The 16,553-nt window shown below is 34.7% G+C and overlaps 1 protein-coding gene across 14 annotated transcripts in view; it reads left to right on the forward strand.

The window, feature by feature from the left end:
- The window catches only part of PPP4R3B (protein phosphatase 4 regulatory subunit 3B), a 70,617-nt gene that overhangs the window by 23,687 nt on the left and 30,377 nt on the right, over positions 1-16,553 (forward strand). For all 14 annotated transcript variants that reach the window (XM_055377936.2, XM_063695877.1, XM_031008014.3 and 11 more), the window contains 5 exons: positions 6,425-6,502; positions 8,649-8,765; positions 10,235-10,351; positions 13,698-13,829; positions 15,621-15,723. In XM_055377936.2, the coding sequence (XP_055233911.1) occupies positions 6,425-6,502; positions 8,649-8,765; positions 10,235-10,351; positions 13,698-13,829; positions 15,621-15,723 (547 nt within the window). The remainder of the gene's footprint in view (positions 1-6,424; positions 6,503-8,648; positions 8,766-10,234; positions 10,352-13,697; positions 13,830-15,620; positions 15,724-16,553) is intronic.

Raw genomic sequence — 16,553 nt, forward strand, 5'->3', positions numbered from 1 at the left:
TAAGAGTTTAGGCCGGGTGTGGTGGCTCACGCCTGTAATCCCAGCACTTTGGGAGGCCAAGGCCAGGAGGATCACTTGTGGTCAGGAGTTTGAGACCAGCCTGACCAACATGGCGAAACTCCATCTCTACTAAAAATACAAAAATTAGCCAGGCACAGTGGCACGTGCCTGTAATCCCAGCTACTCAGGAAGCTGAAGTGGGAGAATTGCTTGAACCGAGAGGCGGAGGTTGCAGTGAGCTGAGATTGTGCCACTGTACTCCAGCCAGGGTGACAGAGCGAGACTGTCTGAGAAAAAAAAAAAAAAAAGTTTAAAAGTGTCCTGATACAAATAATTGAGATTCTATCTCTGACTTAGTGCCTAGCTAATCGACTTCATTTTGTGACGTTTCCCACCAGTAGTCACCTATTATTGTTTACTTTATTTTTTTGCATAGGATTTACTTTTCTTTCAGGTTATTTATTCGCCTACCAATTTTTTGTTATTCACCAATAATGAGTGTGGGGGAGGTTAGATGTACATATCAGGTTCTTTTTATAATATATAGGACCTGTTTAAACTGTAGTATACAATTCAGGGTGCTATTTCACTTGTTGACAGAAAAACATTTAATAATCTTAGGAGATTGGACATAGAGTCACAGTCTGTAGTTGATAAAAAGGGGACCAGGAACAGAAGCTCATATGTAGCTTTCACATGACTGTTTTTGTCTTCAGAAGGGTTTCCAAATTCATAATAGTAAATCGCAAATACTTTTTTATATTCAGAAAATAAATTATATGAACTATAAATATTTGTAAAACTTTGTATGTCATTTTATGTATTCTGTAATAGGTTTATTTGTGAAGGCTATAATTACGTAAATCAAGTGCAGCTTTTTATTTTTCTAAAAGATTTACTCATTTCTGCTTCATGAGATGCATTTCATGAAATAGCCAGATTCTGTGAACTGTCTGTTATTTACATAACGTTTACTACTTAATTATCTCTTATGTGCCAGCAAAGATGTTGAATTTTTTTTTTTTTTTTTTTTTTTTAGATTCAGAGGGCACATAGGCTTATTTGTTACATGGGTATTGCATGAGTAATGGTGGAGATTGGGCTTCTAGTGTACCCATCACCGTGATATTGAACACAGTGCCCAGTAGATAATTTTTAAACCTTCAGTCCTCTCCCATCCTACCCCTTTTTGGAGTTCCCAGTGTCTGTTATTTCCATCTTAATGTCCTTGTGTACCCACTTGTAAGTGAGAACATGCGATATATGATTTTCTGCCTCTGAGTTCACTTAGGATAATGGCCTCCAGCTCCATTCATGTTGCTACAAAAGACATGATTTCATTATTTTTTAACATTTCATTTGTATTCCACAGTGTATATATACACCCCATTTTCTTTGTCTGATCATCTGTTGGTAGACACTTAGGTGGGTTCCATGACTTTGCTATCGTGAATAGTGCTGCGATCAACATACAAGTGCAGGTGTCTTTTTAATATAATGCTTTTTTTTCCTTTGGGTATGAATTGTGTTTTCAACTATGTGAAAAGGAAAGAAATAAGATTGTGGCCAGTGGTCTCTATTTTATTTTATTTTTTGTAGAGGTGGGGTTTTGCTATGTTGCCTAAACTGTTCTTACCTGGCCTCAAGCAATCCTAGTGCCCAGCCTTCCAAAGTGTTGGGATTACAGATGTGAACCACCACACCTGGCCCTACAGTGGCCTCTAAGCACTTATTTCCTAAAGTCTCACTCTGAGATTTCCATGTAGAAATTTTTGGTTAGGTAGTAGGTGTTTCTAGATACCTATCTGGGTATCTAGTACACTTACCTGTGGTTTCTTAAATGCGCATTAACTTGCTGCTGTGTGAGTTGTAGAAGGCAAGTGAATATGTAAGAATTTTATGTAACTGGGCCGAAGTGAGGTAGTACGAAGGTCCTTATCATAAAACCTAGCTTAAATTAGGTTAATTAACTGAGAAATTATATGAAAGTACTTAGCATAGTCAGTGGCTCCTAGTATGTGTGCTAATACATGTTGACAATATCTTAAGCATGATAGGGACATAAAACTTCAGTGACTCCGAATTTTCTAGCTAATTGCAGATCAAAATCCCCTGTGCCCAGAATTGAGCAACATTCTTTTAAAATATTTTAGAAATTATTTATTTTATTTATTTTGAGACAGAGTCTCGCTCTGTCACCCAGGCTGGAGTGCGGTGGCGCCATCTTGGCTCACTGCAGCCTCTGCCTCCCAGGTTAAAGTGATTCTCAAGCCTCAGCCTCCTGGGAGCTGGGATTACAGGCAGCAGCCACCATGCCTGGCTAATTTTTGTATTTTTAGTATAGACAGTTTCACCATGTTGGCCAGGCTGGTCTCGAACTCCCAACCTCAGGTGATCCGCCCGCCTCAGCCTACCAAAGTGCTGGGATTACAGGCATGAGCCACTGCCCTCAGCCAGAAATTAAATTTTTGAAAGCAAATAAAATGACATTATTTCTGCACAAACAGTTACAGAATAAGATCCTTTTCAGAACAAAGTTTTAATTTCTCTCCTTACTAGAAATGATGGAGGATAGGAATCTCAAATGTTGACATTTTAACACATTTACATATATTATATTACATACATATTTCTGCTATTCCATAGGTAAGAGTTAAGCTTAAAATTAGCCCAGCGGGATTAGCGGTTTAGTTCTCTTTTTAACATATTTTGCAGATACTAAGGTTTTGGCACGGAAAGATAAAAATTTCTAACTTCCCATCCCAGTTACAGATTAAGTATGTAAAATCTTCAAATACTCTTTAAAAAACTGTTTAGAGTAATAGGGCTTTTCATTTTGTTTTTAGGATTTTTCTTTGGATTCAAGTACAGGATTTAATATGTTAAATTTTATCTTACTAGATTTGGCCCATTCCAGCTTTGCGTATCTTTTGCTTTGGTTTGATTCATATGTTTGAATCAACTTCAAACTTATGTTTGAAGTTTGAAATACTTGGGAACCTGTCTTGTGGTTTACTTAGTAGGAGTGACAAAAACCTCATTAATTATTTGGGAGGCCTGGATTCTAAATCCGTCTGTCACTAGCTACCCTCAGAAAAGTTCACTTTTTGAACCTCAGACTCTTGAAATTTAAAATTGGACTTGACAGTCTCTGTAATGTTGCAAAATCTGATTTAATTCTAAGTTTCTGTGTTTATATGTTTCTAAAAATGAACGGGTTCTGTTTTTTCTTTTGTTTGGCCTGTATTTATATTACTGCAAAGAGAAGAGTTTGATTTAGACTGTTTAGAAGCAACCTGTTTTTTTCCCCACAGTGTTTTTTTATGTTGTCCAGAAAAGCAGCCACACAAGTTTTGACTTAAATATATAGGTTTTATTAAAACAAAAGCTGTTAAAACCAAATAGAAAAGAAAAACTAAAAGAGATTAGTTTGATTACTTGGAGAACCAGAGATTTTGGAGTAAGTATTTCAACTATATGATAGGCTTTAAGTTATTGATTATTTGCTTCCTTCATAAATATATTGGAACAGAGTGCTTTTATAGCTTAATGAATAATAGCCAGAGTAATGCTGGAAATCAGGGAAAAAATACTAGGAATACACATTCTCTTAATGGACTGTAATAATTGAGATTGCCTCTATCTGTAATATTTTATGCAGTTCTACTTATCAGCTCACAAGTACCGAATCATATAAGAAGAATTCAAGTGGGAGATTGCATTTATCAAGGAGTTGGAACTTTTTTCTTATGAAAATATTTTGAAAAAATTAAATTTTCAGGTAGTAAAGGATGAAGATGTAATCTACAACAGATGCAGGAAAATAGAAATTTATAAAAGGTGTGAATGGAGGTAAATATGTACTTACTCACCCTAACCTAAAATATTAAGACTAAAAGTATTTGGAAAAAGTAGGCTGGGCATGGTGGCTCATGCCTGTAGTCCTAGCACTTTGGGAGGCTGAGGTGGGAGGATTGCTTGAGGCCAGGAGTTCGATACCAGCCTGGGCAACAAAGTGAACCCCCCCCCCATCTGTACAAAAAATAAAAAAAAAATAGCCAGGTATGGTGGCACGTGCCCGCGGTCTCTGTTACGTGGGAGTCTGAGGGAGGAAGATTGCTTGAGTCCAGGAGGTCGAGGCTACAGTGAGCCATGTTTGTACCACTGCACTCCAGCCTGGGCAACAGAGTGAGACTCTAGAAAAAAAAAAAAAAAAGGAAAAACTAACTTGAGGGCTAAATAAAAGATTACATATGCATATAAACTCCCTCAAAAGATGGATGTTCAGGCTGCAGTGCATAAGGTCCAAAAGGAGTCAGTGAAATACCAAAAGAAACACCTGAGTCAGACTAATTAAATGACTCAGACACATTCTGAGTCAGACTAATTAAGTGATTTATCTCCCAGTGTCTTGTCTTTGAGTAGCACCAATTGATTTTTAGTGGAAGAGCATGTTATACTCTCTGGTTGTACCTAGTGGTTTCTATTCATTTTTTAAAAATACATGTTCCACGTTATTTCAGAAAGGATTTAAGGGATTGATACCATTTAATGGATGATCCTCAGTAAGAAAAAGGACAGGTAGTTGGGGTGTATCCTTTAAATGTTAGGGTTTTATTTTACTATCAGCTCTACAGATAATATTGTTACAAACTTTTTTAGAACATGTTACTTTAAATTAATGGAAATTACATTTCATAAAAATGAATTTTGAAGATAACTGAAGCTTAAAACCACCAATAATTTCCATCAGTTTTTTAGCAGATTTTGATGAAATCTCTAAGGTGAATTTTAATATTTTTGCCCATTTTTTCCTTTGTAATTTAGTCTGTGCTTATTGTAGAAAATTAGAAAATATAGATAACCAAAACAGAAAATCACTCATAACCTATCACCAATTAGAAAATATAGATAACCAAAAAAGAAAATCACTCATAACCTATCACCAAGCAGTAACCGCAGTTAACAGTCTAACCTGTACTCCTTCTAGACTTTAGACAAACAAATTTATTTATTATTATTATTTTGTTGTTGAGACGCAGTTTCACTCTTGTTGCCCAGGCTGGAGTGCAATGGCGCAATCTCGGCTCACTGCAACCTCCGCCTCCCAGGTTCAAGCGATTCTCCTGCCTCAGCCTCCCTAGTAGCTAGGATTACAGGCATGTGCCACCATGCCTGGCTAGTTTTGTATTTTTAGTAGAGATGGGGTTTCTCCATGTTGGTCAGGCTGATCTCGAACTTAGGACCTCAGGTGATCCCCCCGCCTCAGCCTCCCAAAGTGCTGGGATTACAGGCATGAGCCACCACACCTGGCTCACAAATTTATTTTTTAAAAATACGTGCTTGACTATATATATATATTATATATATAATATATTAAATATATATTAAATATATATATTTAAATATATATATAATTATATATTTTTTTAATATATATATAATTTTTTTTTTTTTTTTTGGAAATGGAGTCTCGCTCTTTTGTCCAGGCTGGAATACAGTGGCACAATCTCGGCTCACTGCAAGCTCCCCCTCCCGGGGTCACGCCATTCTCCTGCATCAGCCTCCCGGGTAGCTGCGACTACAGGCACCCACCACCATGCCTGGCTAATTTTTTTGTATTTTTAGTAGAGACAGGGTTTTACCATGTTAGCGAGGGTGGTCTCGATCTCATGACCTCGTGATCCGCCCGCCTCGGCCTTCCAAAGTGCTGGGATTACGGGCGTGAGCCACCGCGCCTGGCCACTTGACTATATTTTTCTGTTGGTTCTTTTAGACAACGCCTGGAGAAATTAGCACTTGTCTTTCTTTTTAATACCCCAGAGTCACTAGTATGAAAAGCAGTTATTGTAGTGCTTTGTCATTTAGTTATATCCTTGGGGACCGCAAGAACTTGTAAAACTCTGCACCAGTTGGTTGTAGGTTATTGTATTTTATGAGTTATTGTATTTTAAATAGCTTTGTAACTTTATCTACTGTCGGAATTCAGCCTCCTTTACTGTTTTCCTTTTTCCTTGTCTTACAATTCTTGTTGTTTTTCTAATCTGTTATAGACTGACAATAAGATCCTTAGGCTTGTTTGAATTATGTTTAAATTAAGAGTAAGTAGACCCTGAAAGGGGGCTAGAGAATCTAAGTTAAGTGAGTTTTCACGTAACACCTCTAGAACAAATATTTTTGTTTTCCAGAGAGTTATTTGTAGTTGAGGTTTTTAGTTAAACTAGATATTGATGTATTTATAACAAGAATTGAATGGTGTAGTCAAACTTTAGAAAATTGTAACACACAAATACACCCCAGAATATTAGGTTTCATGATGAAAATACTACTTGTCAGCTATTTTTTATAATTTGTGTAAGTAATATAAATGAGTATAACTTTATCCTTTTGTTAATATTTCATAGTAATTATTTTTCTCATGCAGGAAGATGAGAAGTTTTTGTCTGAAGTTTTTGCACAATTAACAGATGAGGCTACAGATGATGATAAACGGCGTGAATTGGTAAGTTATGAAATTGAAACTCTTAAAGAGCACTTATTCTTTTGACATGCACAGCTTTTAATTTTGAATTTGCTAACTTGAGACAATTTTTTGTAATTAGATTAGTAAGAGATGAAAAGTTTGTGTTTAAATTGAACTATGAAATGATTATTCAGAGTTTCTAAAATTTGTTTCTAGAATTTGTGTATTTTAGAAACTTCTTAGGATGTTCTGATGTATCACCCCCCACCATTGTATGCCTTATAAATCCCCAAATCAGATAAGTGCCTTATGTTAGAACAGAACTACAAAATTCATACATTTTTATGGTTGCAGACATTCACATTATAGCCATGCTTTTCTTTTTCTTTTTTTTTTTTTTTTTTGAGATGGAGTTTCGCTCTTGTTGCCCAGGCTGGAGTGCAGTGGTGCGATCTCGGCTCACCGCAACCTCTGCCTCCCAGGTTCAAGGGATTCTCCTGCCTCAGCCTCCCGAGTAGCTGGGATTACAGGTGTGCGCTGCCACACCCAGCTAATTTTGTATTCTTAGTAGAGACAGGATTTCTCCATGTTGGTCGGGCTGGTCTCGAACTCCCAACCTGAGGTGATCCCCCCGCCTCGGCCTCCTAAAGTGCTGGGATTACAGGTGTGAGCCACTGCGCCCAGCCACAATGCTTTTCTTTTTAAACAAGAGGTAAGGAAAATGCTTCCTGAATAAATGATATAAATAATTTGGTTCTTTGGAAATTTTTTATTTTTTATTGTAAGCATTTTCTTTGAGATATAAACCATTTTGAGGAAGAGAATAGTGATTGTGATTGCCGTTTGCCAGATGTTTGACATTTTTTTCAAACATAATGAGATGAGAAGGGAAAGTATATATTATAGTAATGCATATTCAATTCTATAATTTAGCTATCTGATATTGAATTACTACAGGAATATCTTCGGTTTCAGATTTTTATTTATTTTGGATTTCACAAAATAATGAAAGATGGCTAATTTAAAACCTCTAAGTCATCTTTGGTGTAGTTACTTATTAGTAGCCTACTTTGTTTTCTCAATTATAATATTGGTGTTTTAGACTAGAGAAGTTTTGATGTACATTTCAGTCCTTAAACCAGTATTATGTTTTTGAGATATTACTGGGGACCCAGCTAGAGTTGAGTTGTAGGATGGTTTCTGTGAAACTATGTGTTCATAATTCAAAACAAATTTATTACCTGGCATTTTTGCACTGAATGTGTTTAAAGAGTTAAAGTGTTAGCCTTCTGAAAGATGTCATCTTTTTTTATTTTTTTATTTTTATTTTCTTTTCGAAAAAGAGTCTTGCTGTGTTGCCCAGACTGGAGTGCAGTGGCATGATTTCAACTCAATGCAACCTCCGCCTCCTGGGTTCAAGCGATTCTCGTGCCTCAGCCTCCTGAGTAGCTGTGATTACAGGCGTGTGCCACCATGCCCGGCTAATTTTTGTATTTTTAGTAGAGACAGGGTTTCACCCTGTTGGGCAGGCTGGTCTCAAATTCCTGGACTCAAGTGATCCGCCTGCCTCAGCCTCCCAAAATGTTGGGATTACAGGCGTGAGCCACTATGCCCCACCAGATGTCATCATTTCAGAGTATCCTGGCACCTCAAAACCTACATTTAAAAACATATTAAAAACTGGCACCCCATTAAAAGTATATCTTGCATTTTTGCATACTAATAGACCAATAGGCAAATCCAGCATTGTAAACAAAGCATGCATGCTTTCATTTGCCTTTTATCGCCAAATATCTCTGTTGACCTATGAGGTCCCAATGGAGTAAGAAAAATGTTCTAATAACATATTTCAAAGGTTCACTTAGAAAGATGTGTTGTCAAACACCTCCATTCACTGGGAAAAAAAGGAAAAAAGCAGCTTATGATGTGTCTTTCAGAAAGCCAGCTTACATTTACCTTGTATTGGTGGATTTCTCTTTTTGCTTAATAGCACCCAGTAATGCAAGGTTTACTTTTAATGGGGTGCTAGTTTTTAATTTGTTTTTAATGTAGTTTTGAGGAGCCAGCATACTCCGAAAAGATGAGATCCTTCAGAAGGGTGAATACCACACCATGGTAGATGATTACTATAGTGTGCCCCAAGTTTATGTTTATCAATGTCTCACTAAAATTTCTAACATTACAGGTTAATTTTTTCAAGGAGTTTTGTGCATTTTCTCAGACATTACAACCTCAAAACAGGGATGCGTTTTTCAAAACATTGGCAAAATTGGGAATTCTTCCTGCTCTTGAAATTGTAATGGTAATTATGCCGTTTCTTTTCATGTTTTTGAAATTGTAAATTTGTAATACACTTATGTTATGGATGGGAAAATATATAATAATGTATATTCAATTCTATAGTTTAGCTATCTTAATTGAATTACTACAAGAATATCTTCAGTTTCAGATTTTTATTTAATTTTTAATATCAGTATGTAATCACTTGCATATAGTGTGCTTTCAAGTGAATAAAAAAAACCCCACGTTTTTGCAAGACTGTTTTCTGTAACAATATTAAGTGTGTTTCATAGAAGCCAGTAAAATATCTTTTGTTTTTAGATCAGTGAGTGGAATAAGGACAGACTGAAACAAGGGGATTCATGCTGCAACACAGGGTTAGGGCATGGTTCTTAGAGTTTTGTTTATCAATGAGTTTTATCCATTGGTATTTACTTTATGGAAAATTAAAACAAATTTTTAAAGCATTCATTTAAAAATGACAACCCATTATATGTTAACATAAATAATAGAACTTTTTTCACCACATTTTCTTGAGATTGAAATCAATATAACTTTTATGAAAACTAATTTTTTCAAAACAAAAAATTTAGTGAAAAGAGTACCATTTTTTACTTTTTTTTTCCTGCTAATCCCTTTAATACCTTGCTTTATAGAAGGTGTCTAGATTCACAAAGCAGCTTCTACATTTAATTTGTGGTGATATCATATGTCACACAGCCTCTGGAAAACCCCACTGTACTTGTGATTGAATGAGAGTGAAAATGACAAAGGCTCAGTGTTATTTATTATTATGAAATAGTCTTAATCTTGTATACTTCCTGAAAAGGATGTTAGACCTCTCTCACCAGGATTACCTGGACCACACTTTGAGAACTGCTGGGTTGGGGAGTGTTTTCAGAATCACCTCAAGGTTTTGTAACTTATAAGTCATGTACTCTTCATGTGTTGGAGGGGAAAAGTATTTAGGATTACCACCTTAGAAAACTAAGTTGCAGAAAAGGGTAGAAATGCCCAAAAAGAGTTTTCAAAAGCATGCTCTATTAGGTGAGTCACAGGAAATAGAAACAGTTACTAAGGAGTAACCCTGGCAAATTCAGGACAAAAGGCAGATTCTGGAAGACTTTGAAGTCTTAGCTAGGAGACGTTATTCAAATTTTTACATATATTTAAATAAATCCCCTTCCTATATTTTTTACAGCATTTGTAAAGTGTTGCCTTATAATCCTGTGCCAATTCTTACATTTAAATTCTCTGTATATTTATTTGCAGTGGTAAAAATCAGCAGAAACTAATCATTGAATTGCCTAAAAGTTTTAATATTTGTAAAAAGAAAGGAAGAACATACTGGCAAGGTTATACACATTGATTGCAGTAAAACATCTTAATCCAAAAAGTTGAGAGCTAGTGTATGGATTTGGAAAAGAAAAAAGAAATGTGAGAATAACTTTTGTTAACAGTCTCTAAGTAACCTAATTTTCCTTTTATCAGGGCATGGATGATTTGCAAGTCAGATCAGCTGCTACAGATATATTTTCTTATCTAGTAGAATTTAGTCCATCTATGGTCCGAGAGTTTGTAATGCAAGAAGCTCAGCAGAGTGATGACGTAAGTAATAATGCTGTGGTTCTATGTGAATTACTTGTAGAGTAAGTAGTGTTTGCAAACTATTGAGAGAAAAAACATAACATAATCTTAATCTTTCTTGGGAGCAAAATAATAGATTTCTGACTCGTTGTGACTTTGGCCAAATTAGAATATGTGGCAACTGATTTTGTTTATTGTTAGAAAAAAAAAACCCAGATATTCAAACCAATATTGAGATAAATAGATTATAATAGAATCAGATTTGTAAATATTGGTCTTAAATTTCAAGTGTTAATGAAATGTAATTTCAAGCCTTAGGAGATCTACAGGTCAGGTACTTACCTAGGATAACTAAAAAGTTGCTTTTATTTGTTCAAAAAATATGTTTTAAGTAGGAATGAAAGTTTAATAATGACTGGGTGAGATTGGAGACTATTTTTCTAAGTGCAGTAACTCAGGAATGGAAAACCAAACATCATATGTTCTCAACTCATAAGTGAGAGCTAAGCTATGAGGATGCAAAGGCGTAAGAATGACACAATGGACTTTGGGGACTCGGGGAAAGGGTGGGAAGGGGGTGAAGGATAAAAAAACTACAAATAGGGTGCAGTGTATACTGCTTGGGTGATGGGTGCCCCAAAATCTCACAAATCGCCAGCAAAGAGCTTACTCATGTAACCAAACACCACCTGTTCCCCAACCACCTATGGAAATAAAAAACATTAAAAAAAAGAAAGTTTAATAATGAGACCAATATTGTGTTTTCCCACTACTGATATATTTAAATTTTCCCCTTAAGCTATTTTAAGGACAAAATGAACAGAGAGCTATAATTAAAAGTACTCTTTTTTTATTATTAAAAATGCCTTAGTTTTAGGTAGGAGATAATTATAATTGTCTTCCTTTTGTTTTTGTTTTTTGTTTTTTTTGAGACAGAGGTTCACTCTTGTTGCCCAGGCTGGAGTGCAATGGCGCATTCTCGGCTCACTGTAACCTCTCTGCACCACCACGCCTGGCTAATTGTGTATTTTTGGTAGAGAAGAGGTTTCACCATGTTGTTCAGGGTGGTCTCAAACTCCTGACCTCAGGTGATCCACCCATCTCGGCCTTCTAAAGTGCTGGGATTAAAGGCATGAGCCACCATATGCGATCCACTTGTTAAGGAAAGTTTTTGATTCTCAATTTTAATTTGATGCTTGCATCAGTTACCACTGAATTAAATTATAGTTGTTTTATGTGTTTTGCATTTAATCTTGTAATGTGTCCTTAGATTTATACTTTCTATGTTTGTTAGTTATTTTCAAAGTTTTTAAAAGTGATTTTATTTTAGAATCAACTTGGGCTAATGCTGCAATGTCAAATGATGCTAATTCTGACTTTAAAGAGAAATGCCTACTTTATTAATCATTTTATAATCTCATTGGTTTATCTTAATGCCACCCTTTACAAAAGATAACTTTGAAATTAACACTCCCATTGCTCCATCTTCAGTGATGTGTGTGATTAAAGGCATTTGTCATAAAATGACCATGAATCAGTCTCAGACCATGATCTTAGTAAACTGTTAACTTTCAGAATTCTTAACTCTTCAAGCTTTGATTCCTGTTTTAATTAGAAATATTTCTTGTTTAATTGATACCTAAGACTTAGAAAAGCAGTGATTGATTTTTTCACTGTGAAAAGATCCTTTCTCAGTGTTTTTTTTTCTTATAACAACCTTCTAGGGGTTTCATTTTCCTGAATTTTCTGAGAGCTAACAATTTTACGTTTTTAAAACTGTGTTGCCTCAAAATAATTTAGTCCACAAGAGAAGATAAATTAATTACAAAAAAATTCCAAATTAAGTCTTCTACATGCTGAATTCCATACTGGGCTGGTGGTGACCTTTAGGAAGGAAACAGAAAGTAACTTATTTTTATATTCAGTGGCAGTTGATATTTTAGTGCCCTTTTAAAATAAATGCTCAGCATTCAAACATTTCCTTTTGGTAAAGTATTATGGAGCAGATTTGGTTATGGCAACATGGATTACAATATTTAAATATGTATTAAGATGAAAGGAAATATTAACATTTTTTACTGTAGTCATTGTTTCAATCCAAGCAGAAAGGGTAAATTTAGCAATAATGTCGTCTTTTTATGCCACAGATTGCACATATTTTATATTAATGGCCTTTGAAACATTCAGTAAAACTTGCAGAACCTGACTGGATAAATAATACAGTTATTACTGAATTACTTATTTTGTTAGGTGTTTTCTCATTTAAGAATAAAATCTTAGGTTAATTTTTTAGATATGATAACATTTGTGTTATTTTAAAAGAATCCTTATATTTTAAAGATTTATGCTCTCCTCTTATTTACTGAATCCATCAAACCTAAGATATGCAGATGCTAATGTTTTCTTGATCTTACCAGACAGTATCAGTAGAAGATTTTTATGTAATTTTGTCACGATTACCACTTGGCTGATAGTGGCTGTCAAATGCCATCAGTTACAAAATGTATCTTAATTTTAAGAGGTGAAAATTTTTAAGAAATCTGTTTTAGAATCAATGAAACAAATTTGAACATCTGATTTTCTTTATATTTCCCAATCAGAAAATAGAGATGCCAGCTTAGAATCAGGACAGTCTCTACTAAAAATACAAAAATTAGCCAGGCATGGTGGCTCATGCCTTCAATTCCAGCTACTAAAGAGGCTGAGGCAGGAGACTGGTTTGTAATGAGGTGGCAGTGAGCCCAGATTGCCCCACTGCACTCCAGCCTGGGCAAGAGAACGAGACTCTGTTTCAATAAATAAATAAAATCCAAGAGCATGTTACTAATGTAACAAATCTATTTAATATTAGATTGTTATATAACACAGTGTTCACTTGCATGAAGAGTTGTGTACTGGGTTATTTTTGGTCATTTTTTCTTTTTTTTTTTTGTTAGGAAGGATTTACTAGTTAGAGGCGGAGATAATTTATGTCTTAGGGTCACGTGATCTTGCTTGTTTAGTCAACCTCTAAATTTACGCCTGAGTCTGAAACCCAAAATGAGATTCTGTTAGAACCTCTACTGAACAAGAATTACTGCTAAACAATTTTGTTTTCCACTTCCTATAAGTTGAAGCATGCTCTGCTTCTGTGGGGTTTTTTTCCTCCTTTTTTTTTTTTTTCTCGGAGTGGGATTTTTTTTCACTCTAGTGTGTAGTATTTTATAGAACTTTCAAAAGCCTTAGGAATAAAAGTTTAAATAAGCTATATCATTCTTCGTTTTTTCTCTATATAATTCTCACTTTGCTCTTTCAGTTGGTGTTTTTGTCTTAGATCTAAACCAGGTCTAATGGAAACATGTTTTGTTTTGTTTTGTTTTGCCACCAGGATATTCTTCTTATTAATGTGGTAATTGAACAAATGATCTGTGATACTGATCCTGAGCTAGGAGGCGCTGTTCAGTTAATGGGACTTCTTCGTACTCTAATAGATCCAGAGAACATGCTGGCTACAACTAATGTAAGAAATTACTCTGAGATAAAAATGTTTTGGCCTAGTCAGTTTTAGGTGGCTTTGTAATAAGATTTTGAGAAACAAGTATTTTAAGTATTTGTCCAGTTGGTATTTAAGTAGCAGTGGTATTCTTATAGCAATTCATTTGTGGTAAAATACAAAATTGTAATCCGTTAAAATCTTAGTAAAATGTTAGGAATTCCATTTATGGCCCTTGGCCTCTATGTGTTAATTTCTTAAAATTTAATACACAGCAATGTGATTATACTTAACACTACTAAACTGTACACTTAAAAATGATAAAATTATTATTATTATTTTTTTGAGACAGGGTCTTGCTCTGTCACCAGGCTGGAGTGCAGTGGCGTGATCTCAGCTCACTGCAACCTCCGCCTCTCGGGTTCAAGCGATTCTCCTGCCTCAGCCTCCCAAGTAGCTGGGACTACAGATGCACGCCACCACACCTGGCTAATTTTTTGTATTTTTAGTAGAGATGGGGTTTCATCATGTTGGTCAGGCTGGTCTTGAACCCCTGACCTCAGGTGATCCACCCGCCTCAGCCTCCCAAAGTGCTGGGATTACACGTGTGAGTCACCATGCCCGGCCAATACATTTTTAAATAGCAAGTTTTATGTTGCGTGATTTTATCACCATAAAAAAGGAAAAATTTAAATATACTGAATGATCTTAATTACCTAAGACATTTAAAAAGATTTAAGGATTAAGTCCTTAATACTTAAGGATTAGATACTCCAGAATATTAATAGTCATTCTCTCAATATGGAGGAATATTTTTCTTTATAAAATTTCCTTCATATTTAGAGAATATGTACATCGTTTTTAAATCATTACAAGTTTGTATACCCAATTGTGTAAAAAATAGTAGCAAAAGCCATAGACATTATTTTCCAAATTTTCAAAGTATAAAATATTAAAATGTTAAAAGTTGATTTAAATTTTGTCTTTTCATCCAGTGGCTTGATAAAGTGATTCAGTGGTTTTTAAAATTTAGATAGAATTGGTGAAATCTGGGGTTCCAAATTTTAGGTAGTTAAGTTGCTATCAACTGGGCTTAATTGGTTCTTTTTCTTTCTAAACATTTTTATTCTTCCAAAACAGATTCAAATGTGCCTTTTCCCCACATTTGAATGTTATTTTTAAAGTTGAGAGAATTTTCTTTCTTTGTTACTTTCTTGGGAAAAACTCAATACACTGCAGAGAGAGAGAGAGACAAATGGGATCAATAGTGATTATGGTGCATGCTGTTCTGACTTACATGTTGTTTATTTTGTGTCTGTTTTACCTCAAGTATTTATTTGTGTTGAGAACACTTAAAATCTACTGTCTTAGCAGTTTGCAAGTGTAATAAATTGTTAGTAATATGTTGTTATTATATATGTTGTACAATAGATTGGTTCTTCACTGCATTTCATATTCATATCACAGGTATCTTTTAAAAAAATTATTTTGAATAATTTTCCTCAGAAAAACATTTTGTGATGCTATCTGATCTTTATCTTGCCTTCATTATTACTTAGTATATAATATGAAGTAGACTTAATTTTCAGTTCCACAGAAATAAGATTAAAGTGAATATAGTTAGTTTTTGGTTCTTTGACAATGTATAACCAACTGTTTGATTTTTTTCACAGTATCTTAAAGTATCTGCTTATATATGATCTGTACTGCTAATTCTTTTTGTTTTGGTTTGGTTCTGGAAAAGGTATGTACTGCTAATCTTGAAGATGTTTTTATTTACAAAAGTAACAGTATTGTTTAAAAAATTCTATGTTTCAGAAAACCGAAAAAAGTGAATTTCTAAATTTTTTCTACAACCATTGTATGCATGTTCTCACAGCACCACTTTTGACCAATACTTCAGAAGACAAATGTGAAAAGGGTAGGGTCTCTTTATTTATCTGCTGTGATTTCTGTTTTTAAAGAAGGATGAGATAAATATTAAACTAACAGGCAATTTACTTGAGACTTTATATGACAGGGAGATTACGACTGAAAAACAAAACCGCAATAAAACATTATGATTTTCTTGTTTCTTAGGGTTATGGAAGTGAATGATAAAATGTGGCAAGACTATTCTTTCGGGAGCCATTTCTATAGTTTGTTACTATGGAAGTTTCTCTGAATGTGTAGACCACTGGCAGAAAAAAAAAGAAAATGTGGCATACAGTATTACACACTAAGGAATTGAGATGTAGACACTTATCAAAAGAAAGCATTGTCGCCAAATTTGTGCGATATCTAGAATGAGTAGAAGCAAATAGTATAAATATTTTAACTTAGCCTCCAAATGCACATTCATGTGCCGATATGTGCTAATATATAGGGGCAAGGCTTTTTCATTAGTATTTTTAAAATTGCATTTCCATATTCTCTTTCTTATATAATTGGCACCCATAATCATCAGCTGCAATTTCTGTTTTCAGTTTATTAAAATGGAGTGAAAATCTAAAAATATTTTTGAAGGAGTCTGAGTGCAGAATCCTATGGTTTTAGTATATCCCTCTAGGTAATTATAGTTGCATGTATCTAATTTGGAGGCAATTTTTAAATTGAGTCCTTCTATATTCAACTTAACTGTAGATATTACAGTTCTCTGAGATTTCATCAATCTCATATGTTACCATATGACCATACTACATACTAACATAAGCAAAGGACTTTGAAAAGCGTACACCTTAATTAGTGAAATCAGAAATATGTGGGGCATAA

Source organism: Gorilla gorilla, chromosome 12 (assembly GCF_029281585.2).
Source record: "Gorilla gorilla gorilla isolate KB3781 chromosome 12, NHGRI_mGorGor1-v2.1_pri, whole genome shotgun sequence".
NCBI classification, from domain to species: Eukaryota; Metazoa; Chordata; class Mammalia; order Primates; family Hominidae; genus Gorilla; species Gorilla gorilla.